This window comes from Labrus bergylta, chromosome 16 (genome assembly GCF_963930695.1).
Source record: "Labrus bergylta chromosome 16, fLabBer1.1, whole genome shotgun sequence".
Taxonomy (NCBI): Eukaryota; Metazoa; Chordata; class Actinopteri; order Labriformes; family Labridae; genus Labrus; species Labrus bergylta.
The window spans coordinates 23,248,143-23,263,051 of NC_089210.1; the positions used below are offsets into that span (position 1 = coordinate 23,248,143).

Consider the following 14,909-nt stretch of genomic DNA (forward strand, 5'->3'; position numbering starts at 1 on the left):
ACCTGGGAGAGAGCATATATAAATTACTTGTGATATTTTGCACAGCCTACATGAACCTTAAGTTCGGGGTTATATTTCTTTAAAAGTCACAAGTTCAGGCCTTTGATTTAAACTGGTACTCATATAGGTCAGACTACATATGAACTTTCCTGCTCTCTCTGGGCACCAGTGTTCTAATGACCTGGCATTTAACGAACCATCTGTGTGAGTCACACATATGCTGTAAAATTCAGATCATTTTATTCTGATCAAAGGTCATTTCTGTGTCGGAAAAAAAATGACCTTAACCTTTTATAATGTGTCTCATGCACAGCCTGCTCATTTACTTAAGACAAAAATGACACATTACACATTGTTTTCTGTTTGAGTGAGGAAAGAAAATTACAAAAAGCCTTCAGAAATAAAATGTTATAATTATCAGCAATAGTGTACCTTAGTCCAATCATTTTTTACAACTGGGAGTTGTTGTTAACAAACATTATAGCCTACATTGAATACATTCCGACTTTACATACAGACATTGTTATTATGCTTTTTACATATGAAACCATCTATACAGTAGTTAATGCAGAGGAGGTAAGTAAAATACACATCTACAAAAAATATATTATTTCATCCGATTTGATATAGAGACAGAGGTTAATTGTACAGAGTTAAAGACAGTAAGAGGTCTATTTCATGAGTGAGAGGTCTATTTCATGATCAAGTCAACAACATTGAACATCTGTCATTATTCTCTATTAAAACTAAAATCTAAATGTTAAAAGGAGTCTGTTAATGCTCTGAAGTGTTCTCTAGATTAGGATCAATCTAAGGTAGTGTTGCTTTAAAACAATGCATTTTGCACTCAAAAAGGCCGGGCATGCAGGTCTCTTCGATGTGCATTTGGGAGTTAAAAATCAGTTCTGACAATTTAACAGAAAATTTCTGATGATTTTTCGAGCAGTCAGTGCAGTCTGAGAGGAGCGAGGTCTGATATGTACATGAGGTCCAGTGAGAGTCCATCAAAGTGTCAACACCTCAGACAACCAAAGTTAGAAGCAGAGAATCAGGAGAACTGTTCTTCCCTGACTCTCTACTGGTTTTAGCATCCTGCAGAGAGACTGTAATCAACCTATAATACATACATACAGTAAGTACAGTATATACAAAGATAGTTTAGCTAGGGGGCGACAACCATTGCTGGACAGAAAGCAGTGACAACCCCACATTAATGACAAACCAAATCACATCCTTTAAAGTTCAAGGCATGGCCAACATCTCAAGTCCCCACACTTCCAATGTGCATGTCCGAATCCCCGAAAAATAACTCATAAAAAATGTGTTTGAAAGCAAAAACTTAAAAAAGTATTTTAAGACACAAAATAGACATTTGATAGCTTCCTTTTTCCTACTCTTGACTAATATTCTGTCCATAACTCAGTCAGTATATGTGAGTGCTGACTAATATGATCATGTAGTTGCATATGTAGGATATATGAATACACACATAGGATCCTCACACACATCCACACACACACGCACACACGTACACCCACACTGTATACCTGATACTCACAGCAGACTATGCCGACCTGGCTATAAATGGGCGGCTGTTAGTACTGTTGTCATCAGCCATGACTGTCACTGTTATCAAAGAGTTGTTTTTAGTGTACATGAGTTTAAGTGTCACTGTTATGTCAGTTGATGGTGCTTGTTTTGGGGCCTTTCTGCAGCACAGCCTGAGGTCTTTCTTTAGTCTTTTCCTCCTCTTTTCGCTTCATGGCCTGAATCACAGCGATCTCTTTGGCCTCTTTCTTCTGGTTCCTTGCTTCAAATAACAACCTGAATCAAACAAGGGAAAAGTGGAGGTTATCAACAAGCCCTTACACACTTGTTTATACTTTTCACAGCAGTAAAATAAAACTTCTAGAGCCCTAGTTGAGACTGACGTTTCAAGGCTCGATATTTACGCTCCTATGACGTTTAACCTTCAATCTGAATGCCGCGGAGGCATAAAAGAGGGGACAAAGTGATCCCCCTTCTGTGACACCTTCTGAGGTAGTAACAGATGCTTACAGTGGTGAGAGGGGATGAGGGGATCAGCGGAGCCAGCGGGAAAGAACATTGCTGTGTGTGTGTGCGCATGTCTGACTGTTTGTGTATGTGGAGCTCCTGATGTGCTGCTATCTCTCGCGCTTTGGCAAAGCTGTATGCCATGTCATTTCACAAACTCAGACACTAATATTATGCAGTCTTATGGCATAATGAAAATAGAGCTTCCTGACAGTCTGTTGTTGCAGAATTACAATATGAAAAGGGCTAAAGATAACTGATAATTGTTATTTCTGCACCCATGGCACAGTGTATTTTTCTTCTACTTCTAGTTTTTTTTTTTATTACCTGTTTTTAATTATCCTCTGCACAATGGCATCTGTGGTAAGGCTGTTCCCACTGTCAACAGTACGCAGGATTCCTATCCTCCTTGGCTCCTGGATAAGAAGCAAATAGAGCAAAATAAGTCTAATTCATCATCTCTGCAGATTACAGTGCTAGCTCTATGTGAGTGTGGAGTCTTACCGCATGAGGGTCGGATCCATCCTTGTCAGGATATATTTGTGTCTTACCATGGCATACAAGATCCACCTGTGGATTAGAATGTGTGCTATGTTACTGATTTTTAATACACATAAATGTATACTATATTCATCAGGAACAAGTGTCTTCTTTGTTGTTACCTTAAAATGGTCAATCAAGTCTTTAGTGACTGCAAACGGTGCACCAATCACCACTTCGGAAACATACTGGGGGAAAAAAGTAGACAATAAATTTAGAAATCAATTGAACAAAATCACCTTTAGACTAAGAGCAAGAGGACAAACCTACTCGACAAGCCAGGACGCTGAGTGTTCTCTCGTGGACATTCATGATGGGGTAGTTTTTCCCTTTGTAGCGATTCACCTCCTGAAAGAACACCAAGAAGAATCACAATCAGATGTAGTGTTCGGGCATGTGTGCACATACAATCCATTTGAAAATAGTGCTGGGGTGAGGAGTACAAGGGGTGCTGAAATAAACATGATAATAAATGATGTAACCTATGGGTTGATTTACACATGGTAGATAGTTTTACAGAGTTTACATTAAAACAGTGTGTACAGGTTTTAAAAAAGATAAATCCGAAGTAGAATGCAAACACGACATTCAGTGAGGCCATAAATGTCTCATGCAAAAGAAGACTCACCTGATCAAAGTGCAAACCCACTATAATGTATGGCTTTTCTGCGAGTTTATGCACCGCTTCAAGGAAGTCAACATGGCCGATGTCTGACAGGTGACGGGTCAAGGATGTTTGTGAAAAAGTGACTTGTTAGCAACAGAATTACTAACAACACACACAGTCCTTACACAGCTGCTTTTGTGAATAGGAGAACAGACAAGTCTTAGTTGACATTGAATGCAAATGCAAAATATACATTTCAAAAGATACGGAAGAGGTCAAAGGCTCCTGCCACATAGATGATGGTGTCTCCAGGTTGAGGCTCCTGCCCTGAAGCAAACTGGATGATCTTCTGTGACGTTTGCAGGAACTGAGACACCCCCGTCCAGGGACTGTGGCCCTTCTGCCCATGTGCCCCCCGTAAACCAGAGACAGGCAAAATGAGTACAACATGTACACACAGAAAGAATACACTTCAGTTAATGGCCATAAGCTGCATCGCTGCCACCTAGTGGTGAGCATAGTTACATCGCCTTTGGCTTACTGAGGGTTGTTCCAAAAAGCCTGAGCACATTTATTCAATAAGTGCCAAATTCACAGTGTTCCAGTTTTAACAGTTTGAATGGTGCAGAGAGCCTCTGCTGCTTTCACACTTTTTAAAACCCCGGCATGTTAACTCTGAGTTACTTTGCCCATCCAGGGAACAGAAGTGGCATTCACTGTTTACTGGCAGGGTCCACAGCTTGATTTTAAAGTGGGTCCACAGTAAAGGCCTTTGTTTAATAATGGTTGACATTTGGTCCACTTAGCAGCATTGGCTACTTAAATGACAAAACAATTAAGAGAGGGGAAGCTACTTTTTGTTTTAAACATGTGCCGTTAAGAAATTGGTAAAGGCTAAGGATTTCATATTGATTAGGTGATAAATATATTTGGTACCTACCTTTCCAAAGTTGTCTGTGTGCTGCTGATAGTCTGAACTATCCTGAAGAGAAGAGAGAATTGAGTTAGAAAGAGTAACATTTAGAGAGTACAAAAAGATGGGCAAGATGACAGCTTCCCAAAAGTGAAGCAAAAACAACTTGATCGCCCTCTGGTGGATTACTGCAGTATAGGACACACAGCATGCCTACTCCAGAAGTGCCATGGGTCAAACTTCAAATCAAAGTACAAGTAAAAAAAAATATTCTGTACGATTGTTTATCCTTATCTTGCTAATTTATATACAACTATTATTTTTTTGGAGAAGTTTTAGTAAGATTTTCAATGTTTTTAAAAGGGGGTGTAATGTCTAAATTGGCTCCTGAAGCGTTTCGGTTTAGCAGAGAAGAGACACGACAAGAGTAGATGTAACTAGCTCTAACACTGCAGTGATTCAGCTTTCATAACTCTAAATGTCAGCTACTATGTCTACCAGCACTAGAGGCCGACCTGATGGATCTTTACAATGTTGTCCGTAAGTTAAATGTGTGTTTTGAGAAGCTAAAGGGGCAGGACCATAGATTGTAAAAATTATTTGATGAAGAGTTAATTCAGGGGAATTTGTTTTCCTATCAATGGCAGTCGTCATGCTGGAAATCCTGTCTCAACCTAATTTTCAGTCAACCTAATAACGGTTCAGAGCTGGAGCTGAGGCGGGTTTTAAGCCTCTTGACAAAATTTTATGTCACACCCGCCTGTCAATCAGATCAGCTACGCGCCTTGTAATGAATAACACTTATCGTTCATAAAATCAAAAAAATCACCTGCCGTACGGCATGTGCTGATCGAGACATAAACTAAACAGACCTAATCCAAACTAGGCTGTAGTGTTCATTTCTGCTGTTAAACTTGCTTTTTTAAATGGGTGTGTATGTGACTTCTGCAGCGGACACTCAATGAACTGCAGGATTTTCGGCTTCATCTTTCAACACCAAAGTTCACATCAACATCACGGCTCCATTATATCTACAGGGAAAACTCTGCCTCTAACTAATGTCACCTACATGACATGTCAGCAATAATTTGGCCTTATTTTTGTCAACAAGAGGAGGTGGAAACACCATGTCCATATTTGTACACGGTCAGTGGCTTATACTTGGACTGTGTGTACTGACACTGTATGCAGGAAATCTGTACTTACAATGTTGCTGTGGTGTGCTTTGGTCATCAGTAGCATCCTGCCAACCAGATCTGTAGTTGAAACTCCCTGGGTTCTCTTACACTCCCTGTAACATGCAAAGACACCATGTAACATATTTATAAATCACACACACAATGCCCCATTCTGACTGTATCTTTCAACATATTTTAAATGGAACTCACCTGTACCGGCCTGACTTCTTCACCTCTTCATATGTGTCTTTCCCGTCCACTGTTAGTGTAATATCATCTGAAACAACAGAAAACATGACATCCAGTTTATATCAAAGTGTTAAAACTCTGTAACAAAGCTTTATTCTTGCAACTGCAATCTTAATGTCTATTAATCTTCAAGTGCAGTGATGGGTTGTGGCCCCCTAGTGGGCTAAGAAGGTACTGCAGGTGGCTGCAAGAGGTCTTAAAAAGACAAAGAAATTAATCAATACATAAAAGTCTTTATCTTTTACTTACTTCAACATATTTTGTTGTTTACCAAATAGTTACATGTGAAGGGATTTATTTTTGCACTGCATTGTGCTACATTTTTCATGTAATGACATGGAAATGTTGCTTGAAAATATTAAATGTAAGCTAAATAGTGGATCAAACTTGTATGATCAAAGGTTTAAGTGGGCATAAACACTGTGTGTGTGAGTGTGTGTGTGTTTGGGGGGATCAGACCACAGAATTCTTAAATGGTTAATGGACTTGAGTTTGTATGGAGCTTATCTAGTCTTCTGACTGCACAAAGCACTTTGCTCAATGACACATTGACATGTGGCTTGAGGAGCTGGGGATCAAACCCCGCAGCATCTGGTTGAGAGACGACTGACTCTACCACTGATCCACAGCCGCCTCTTAGAGCTCCTGTGAGAAATTTTGGCACACCCTGCGATCAAAGCAGTACCTCTCATCTTAGATGATTTTGTGTCAGGCATGTCAGCATTAAATAAAACAACATAAAAATAATAAGTCCACACCCTGATGGTTTTGTTTACTTTAGTATTTCATACAGAGTCATCAGTACTCATTACAGTCTGTTTCATAACCAGCCAAGAAAACTCCTCACAGGAGCTTTGAGTCATGGAATGACTATTGGTGTTTCTGCAAAGGACATGAGGAAGGGCTCTACTGTACCTCCGTGCACACAGAAGTCACAGTTGTACTTGTCGAGGGTCTCTAGGGTGGTGACGTAAGGCGCTCCCTCCACGACCTCATCCACCCACTTTATGGCCCTCACCATCTTGTACCTTTCTGCCTGAGTGAAGACTGGTGGACCCTTGTGCTTCGCAATCTCACCTTGAAAACACAGCAAGATAAGAACACTTGTAACACATTGTTAGCCCGAATACACCCTGTGAACGTACATTAATAGAAGCACACTAGTGACTGATTTGGCATTGGCTTGGCCCTTGACATATTTTATTGTCAGATATTTTTGGACCTTGATATTAATGTCATTCTGGGTTATCTAAATGACAGTGTGTTGAAAGGAGGGTGAGTCACGACTGTTGCACTACAATCACAACATTCCCTTCAAAGTGTAAAGGGGACACTGAAGGTAGAGTAGATGCACTCTACTCTAGTTGTGGGAGGGACGATAGTCAGTGATTCTTACTGTCTGTGTGCACTCCAACGATGAGGTAATCTCCCATTGCCTTGGCCTGTCGCAGCTGGTTGGAGTGTCCATAATGGACCATGTCATAGCTGGGCGGAAAAAAGATAGTGAAAAGGGAATAAGAATTATCACCAAAGTTGCATAATGACAGTGAGGTAGAGTGGCTGTATGAGCTGTTCTTTTTTTTTTTTTTTAACTCAAAGACAACGGATTGAGTGGATTTGTTCATTTATTGAATTTTGGAAGGGGGGATTAGGTAAAAAAAACATGTCAATAACCCCTTGTTAGTACATAAAGATCTGTGCTGGTGAATAAAGCGTGGCTGTTCTAAGGGCTGAGCAATATGGACCAAAAATCATATCTTGATATACATATATATACTGTATATCTCTATATGTTCTTCTGTAAACAAAACAAAAGTAACAAAACAAAGTCCGTCCTCAGTCAGATCCACTTGGGCTGAATGCCAGATGTCACACAGACACTTTTATTAACAGCCAGCTGCACAATGTCAACATGTACATGTGTATTTTGTTATGCAGGGGGTGTTTGACTTTTGCTCAGAGAGAGAGGAGGGGGAGCAGGGTGAAGAGGGACAGTGAGAGGAGAAACAGGCTAACTCAGTTCTACAAATGAAACCTATAACGTTATTCTAACATAACAAACTACATCCATATTAACGATGATGTCTTACCCTATACCTGGCTCCAAAATATATCCATACATCTTAACAACTGCATATGTTTTCTCAGCCTACCTTTTCTAAATGGTAGATTTTTTTATGTATACATTTTGAAGCTCACACTGTTCTTTAATATTGAACAGGCAGACTCTTTTTGACACTGGGACGTACAGTATGAGTTTCCTTGATCACAAGTTTTCCGCCTGGGATTCAGAGAGTATTTCTGTTTTGTTTTTTTTAACAAACTTTGTCCAGAAAAAAAGATGAAAACACTTCAAAGTAAGTTAAAATCAACGAGTTGAAGGTAGAATATGAATGGTTTGTTCATGAGATCAAATACAAGAGATATTTTTTGATATGCGTTTCTGATCATATCACTGTCATCCACACTCAATGTCATGTGATCGGCTGAATATCTGATCTGAGTCTCAAACATGAAAATGTCCAGCACACAGTGTGTTTTCCCTCCCTCACACTCCACCCTGCCTGTGATAGCATCTGGAGATAATTAGATTAGCACAGATTGCAGACTGAGACTGTATCGTTGTAATCTAGCATAGTAATAGTGAACAGATGGGTGTTAGCCTTCTATCACTATCACTACTGCCAACAGCTGACATCAGTGTCAACATATTTCTTCTGCTCTACTTTGAATATTATATAGATGTTTCATATGCACTAAAAAAGGAGAAGAATGCGTTCAAACCGCAGAAGTGACCACATGTAACACTGAATACTTTAGAAGGAGCTGATCAGGAAGTATCTGCAGGAATTTATTCAGTAACTATCAGCGTTCTGAGTGAGCAGGTAACTCAGAGAATCATAATAATGACAAGATAATAACAGCATCTCTGTCCGCTTCAGTTTATTGTATTACACGTCAGCACCCTCAGGAGTCAGGTGTAAAACAGGGCTATAAATAGCATCCTCACAAATCAATAAGAAAGCAGATGATCCTCGCCAGAATTACAGTGTGTACACAGCCACAACAGTAATATAATCTCACGTTGTTTCCAGCTCCATTCTTTGCTAAAGAGAGAGGCAGCATCTGCGCCTGGTCTCCCTGCAAAACAAGCAGCTCTGCACCTGAGGGTGTTGTGATAGAAAAACAACTGTGACTACACTCGAGGTCTTTTCTGCGAGTCGTTATTTGCACTACTGCTGGAACAAAATGTGCAACAATGTAAAGGTTTTTTTTTTGGTCAAGCCAGCTCATCACACAGACGAACAAAAGATTTCCAGTGTGACGTGCTGCCCGTCTGCTGCAATGAGATCCACATGTGCAGGCACCGAGGCGATAGTGCAGGGCCAGAAGAATCTAGTAAGGAGGGAGGGCATTTGGAGGTCAATGAATGGAGAAGAAAAACTCTGAGACCCAGACCGAATTACATAAGAGCAGGAGGCTGCTTCTGGGGTGTTATACTAGCTGCTTGTGCGACGTGTGTTACCCTATTCCTGTTGTATTTTTCAGCAGGGATAGGTCGTGACAGTATCAGTGTGGGATGATGAAATATTGATTAGCTTAGCCTGGTAGCGGACACCCTAACAGCACCTAAGCTTCACAGGAGCAAAAACAAACCAAATTTAAAAGGACAAGGGTAGGAACTATAGCAGAACGGACAAAGTGAGAGAACATAATCTTGACTTGGTTAAAGTGTCAACTGAATAAAATTGATGCTGTTCAAGTGGATTTCTCTAAAAATAAAAATAAAAACCTGCAGATATAGAGCTAATTTCAGCTTTTCTTTTCTGTATTGAACATTTCTTTGTTAGTTCCCAGGAAACCCAATAGTCTCCGATAAGCCTGAGCAGAATGGGAAACACTCTGTTACGTCACAGAGGCTTTAAACAGCTGAGTTTATGGTCTTGTAAGGATGCACTGTCTCAGCCGTTACACATGGAAGTGGACCTTACACTTTCCCCTGGTGATGACTCCTCTGACAACTGATCTTTAACCCCTCGTCACCTCTTCGCACAGTGACAAGCAAGAGAGGAAAGATTGTGTTTGCGGAGAGAATGTGTCGTGACTGAGCTCTTTCCTTGGAATTTTCCTCTCATGCTTGCTGACGGGGCTGGATGTCAGTGAGAGCGTGATGATGCTGATGTGTGGTGGGGCTTCAGGGGGGGAACAATGTGTTCAGTGACGGGAACGGCTGCACGAGCAGCGGTGGCCGGAGCAGGTGTGGGCAGGAGGGGTTAGAGGGGTTAACGGCATGAGCTCTGTTGACATTGGCTCTTCTTTGCGTGCTCAGCCCACCGGTTAATATTCTGGCATCCCAAACATTCTGCAACATTCCACCAAACCACGGACAACAAGCCACACCTAAATGTCAGGAATTCTACAGGAGAAAGCCACCGTAATCCTGGCCTTAAACACATAAAGTCAAAACATTTTATTTTGCCGCTACTCAGTAAAGAGCCAGACGCTGTCCACCAAGGATCAGTGTTTCCTGGACAAGACACTTTAAAGGGTTAGTCCTCCTAGGGATGCTAATTTTAGCATTTTGATTTTTGATTATATAGATTGGAAAAAAAAGTCAGAAAAAATGCGAAAAAAATTTACGGCTAATGGCTGCAAATTCTGGTCGTTTTTAAAAAAAAGCCCAAAATCTATTTGCTATTGTTTATGGAAACAACAAAACTTAATTTCTCAATTTTGAGCAAAAATTTGAATTTCTGCGTGATAAAAAACATACAAAGATGATCGCATTTGTTGTTCAATCAATTTTCTGTCACCCATTTCATAGACCTTTGCAGCCCCTATCAGTTTGCTAACATCTCCTGCAAAGAATTCAGCTGCTGACTCATCACATTAGAGGTGGAAAGCATTTTTGGATTCAAAGAATGTCCTGTTTACCTTCGATAAACCAAAGGCCTCACTATAAACACTTCTGTGCAGTCTGCAGGATGTTCTTCTTGAGCACTTCAGACGGGGAATCATTGAAATATATATGTTTTGGTTGTCAGGGAAAGTCTGTACTGACCTACTATATGTCTGAATGGAATAATATAGCATTCCTTAAATAGTGTCTACGATAAAAAATAAAGTCATTATTTGACTAGTTTGGTTTGATATCAACATATTCTATGTAAAACTGAGGTATCTGATTGTACAGAGCTTTATGACAGACTATCTTTGAAGTGGCAACTGAAAGTGAGTAGCCTACACATATCTGACACTATACTGGAGAACAGTCATACCTTAAATTCATCTAAAACATATAACAGCAGTTAGGCTAGTCCAGACCCCTGTTTGTTGTGCTCAGCTGGCCGGTTGCATAAAGAGAGGCAAGCAGTTTAATTTATCTTTAATTATGTCCAATATTAAAACAAATCAGGATCATTTTGCCGGTGCTGCTGCTGAATGGATGCTCTACTCTAGTACAGTTGTTCCATGACGCTCAAACAGAACACCTTGTTTGTAAAATGTGTTATTGTGGTATCATGAAAGTAATCCAAAAGTGAGGCTAAGCAGATCAGAGTGACCCTGTGCAGCATTATAACAGTCACAGTAGCAGCATATACAATACCCAGGCCCTGAATCACGTTGTATGTCTGCTGAGCAGTGGTGTAAGGGGGCCAATAGAAGTGGATTTTTTATTTCCCCCCAAACTTTTCTTTAAAGGGCCAGTTCAGCAGAGGATAACCGGCCTCTGTTATAAACAGTGACATGTAAGACTACTCTTGCATATTTAATTGACTTAAAAAACTTCCACTGCTAGACTTAAGGGAGTAGGGATTGTTATGAAATTAACATAATCCACAGAAGAAGAGCAGGTTTTATCATTTTAACAGGCAAACAGACTACAGGCTAAGACAACTACACCATCCAAGGGAAAAAAATTGCAACATTCTACTGAATATTGTGAGGGGATCTAGAAGTGTGGACGGAGACTGAAAAATAACCGGGTTAGTCCCTATACCTTCCCATAAACTGCACTACACCACTGCTGCTGAGTATATCAATGGTGGCTGATTTTAGCAAAGTTACAAATTCTAAATAAAAACAGAGAACTCTTTGTTTAACAATATTTAAAACAAGTAACAATAGAAAAGGGACAGAGATAGTGTAAGAGGTTAGACCTTGTGTATTCCTCATTCAAAAAACTGTGGTGTGATGTGTCTTAAAGCTATGGATTTTACTTTGTATTATACTATTTATATTAAATTATGTATACTAGTTTTCATATTATCTCATTTAATTAGATAATGACACATTTAGAGATTCAAAACAACATTTAGTGGCCACTTGAGCCTTACATTGGCCTTGATTGATGTCTTAATTTGAACAGGTGTTGAGTGAATAACAAAAAATAAATTGCAGATACAGTACATTTAGTTGGCGAACAATTTAAAATAATGTTAATGTAAGCTGCAAAGTTCAGTGGCCTGTAATATTATCCTGATGTTATTATGTAATTGTATGTTCACTGAGTTGGAAAATGTATACTAGGATCATGTGCCAGTAATGATGCCAAGTAAAACTAATGAACTGTAATAAGTCCTGGATTCCAGTGGACATATGTTTGGCCATTATAACCATTGAAGAGCATGAAATGAGTGAATGATAAATTCAAAGTTTGTGTGCATCCCTTGAGGATGAAGCAGCAGTCCTGAAGGAGCTCTGCAGCAGGCCCGTCCCGGTGGTAGATGACAGACTGGCACGTTCATTCAAACGTGCTCGAAAATGTAAACGACAAGAAATAAGGCTGTGACATCTCTTTAACACCTTCAAACATCCGGTCAGGACGAAAACTCACCAGCCGTCGCACCACACCCGTATCCTTCGCCTCCTCTTCTCGGGACTGCACGCTGCAGCGCTGGGGGTCGTCCCTGCGTCTTTCCCGGTTGCTGCTGCTGCTGCGTTCACTTGGTGGTGGTGATGCCCGTTCTTGATCATTATTTTAAGCTGGTGGTTTATTCTTTTAAAATAATAATAAAAAAGTGCAACTACAGCTACAGAAGGTGTCCCTGCAAATGTGATGGTAAGCGGACCGTGTCTGATGTGTATCCCCTTTCAGAACAGGACAGCCGGTTTCTGTGTCAGGATCAGCAGCAGCAGCAGCAGCAGCAGCAACACCACTGCGATGCGCCAACGCCTCCTCGACCGGCGACGCAGCGACGCATGACGCACGACGCCCGGCTACGTCAAGTCGAGGAAAGAATGCAGGCACGTCGCGGAGGGAAGGAGAATTGCTCAGTAAACCCCATGCCATTCTCCTTTGTAGTAAGAGCCTTTATTTTGAAAGGCTCCGACCTGAAGAAAGGTGTTAACACTGTCGGACTTGACGCAGGTTGAATCGTACGATGAAGTGCCGGTGCACGCGGCCGACATGTTGTTACATAATAGCAGCGTTTTCCTCCGTCATGTGATAAATATCTGGATTCCCACAGACATAGCAGGCTATCTGCCAAGGCTGCCTTTGATGGAATGCCAGTACATTAACTGGACTTTCATTTACTATCATGCATCACTTTAAACTAACCAAATTCAACATAAGACTACATCCTGTATCACTTTATCAAACATAAAACATGAAAGCAATTAATAAAAATGTGTTTTTAAGTAAGTAGCACTATGGTAGCCTAATAGAAAGTGTTCATAATTATGACATAGTGTATCCTAATTAACTAGAATATAAAAAAAAGTTATAGCCAATGTTAGAGAAATAAAAAAGGCCAATTATGACAATTATGATCACAAAGCATCAGGCTGCATGACCATAAGTCAGATGGGCTAACATCAACAGCCCTGCAATAAATCTTTATCTGAGTGAAGATACAGTTTAGTGTCTGATGACACAGAGGATTCACTGTGTTCCCTCCACACTGATCATTTTGTGGTGCGATGTGTTGGCTTTACTCTTCAAAATGTGTGTCTGATCATCACAATCAATGCCCTGAAAAACAGAGTTCAATTAAAGCCCTCATGCTTACACACTGTCACACTGCTGATTTTATCTTGCTTTACATGTAAGCTATTCTTAGTGTGTCACTATAGCATGGTAGTAAAACATTAAGTTTCCATCATTTGTTTGAACTAGCTGATCAGTATTACAATCTGTAAGTGAGAACAACACAACAATAATAAAGGGACATTTTTTTGTGTTTCACTGGAAATTCAAGTTTGGTTTAGGGGGGCGAGGATAGCGTGTCCTCTGTTTGATGAGAGCAGATAGTGCACTGGAGGGGAAATCCTTGTGGGAAGAGAATGTGGCGTCATCTTGTGGAAAAACCCTGTTAAATCAGTCAGAGTCTTTACACTGAAGAGCCAGCAGAGGGAAACCCAAACCCACATATTGCAGAGCCAGGGCAAGGTTAACTCCTTCACAAAGGCAGTCATACAGTATTTATCTAGTCCTGTCTGTACAGTTGTATTGAGTCTTTATCAGGCAGGACTGCACACAGGCGTGTTGTGCTTCATATAAAAAATAAGATTGTATGTTGCATCCTCCTGTGCTTCATCATTGCAGAGAATTTGTTTAATTTCTGATTTGAACAGGAATAAACAGCTTCCCCTCTCCTCCCCGAATGTCCTCTACCATCGGGACATTTGCCCAGAGGAGCCCCCATACCATGATTTGGCAGCACAGACGTGCAAAATGAACAGCCTCACTGATGGAAATGGCAACATTAATTGTGCAGCGGGGCTGAGCTGGGAGAACTGGGGCAGGCACCTGCTGCAGAAGTGGGTGAAGATGAAGAATGCTGTCCTACATATCGGCCACCAGCTCACCTTAACCCAACCTGCCAAATTAATCAACCCTTCAGAGGCCATTGGGCTGTCTGGGGCAGGCATCCGAGGAGGGAGAGAGGAGCCTGTTTTTAAGGCACAGGTCACTTAGACCTGTAGGAGCCGCCTTCATTTATAAGAACAATACTAGGCTGCTGTGCTGGTGCAGAAGCACTGGGGGTTGGACTTGCCCTGCAGGATGGAGTGGTAAGACGCAGCTTGTCTTCAGCCATCTGTCTCTGTGTCTCTGCATGTGCTCTCAGGAGATGTGTTTTGAATGTGCTGGGGTTGAAACGCTGCTGAGGAGGGTGATGTTTGATGAGGTGCGCCGAGACAGAGGGGGTTTAGGAGGCCCACAGGGAGCGCAGATGACTAACTCACTACTCCTCCTAATCTAGGACAAGCACACCTAGACATCCTTCATGACTCTAATGTTTTACTTGTGTCGGGCCAAAAATATGTCCACCGAGGTTAGCCAAAGTGGGTCGCCCAATGGCTTTTTTTGGATCATAGAAAAAGAAATCGTGCCATCTAAATGATCGCTGTCTTCTCATAC

General features: G+C 41.0%; 1 protein-coding gene across 2 annotated transcripts; it reads right to left on the reverse strand.

Moving 5' to 3' along the window:
• Positions 1–393: 393 nt before the first annotated feature.
• Positions 394–12,712, reverse strand: LOC109994570 (ethanolamine-phosphate cytidylyltransferase). Of its 2 annotated transcripts, none has more exons than XM_020647984.3 (13): positions 12,381–12,712; positions 6,939–7,027; positions 6,458–6,619; positions 5,504–5,570; positions 5,322–5,406; positions 4,143–4,184; positions 3,470–3,602; positions 3,224–3,306; positions 2,866–2,943; positions 2,718–2,783; positions 2,560–2,625; positions 2,383–2,471; positions 394–1,824 (listed from the first exon to the last, which is right to left on the reverse strand). In XM_020647984.3, the coding sequence occupies exons 1-13, from the start codon at positions 12,518–12,520 to the stop codon at positions 1,680–1,682; spliced, it is 1,245 nt and encodes a 414-aa protein (XP_020503640.1). In that variant the 5' UTR covers positions 12,521–12,712; the 3' UTR covers positions 394–1,679. The 2 variants fall into 2 exon arrangements, with proteins under 2 accessions (XP_020503640.1, XP_065820740.1); XM_065964668.1 differs by having other exon boundaries at positions 3,470–3,616; positions 4,142–4,184.
• Positions 12,713–14,909: the final 2,197 nt, after the last annotated feature.

What these genes read in the sequence shown, in the direction of transcription:
- LOC109994570 (XM_065964668.1), bottom strand. Translation starts at nt 12,520, where the DNA reads ATGATCAAGAACGGGCATCACCACCACCAAGTGAACGCAGCAGCAGCA. An exon ending in AGGAGCCTTTGACCTCTTCC is followed by an intron (nt 3,307 to 3,469) that starts GTATCTTTTGAA and finishes GTCACCTGTCAG; the next exon opens with ACATCGGCCATGTTGACTTC. An exon ending in TGGGTTTGCACTTTGATCAG is followed by an intron (nt 2,944 to 3,223) that starts GTGAGTCTTCTT and finishes GTGTTCTTTCAG; the next exon opens with GAGGTGAATCGCTACAAAGG.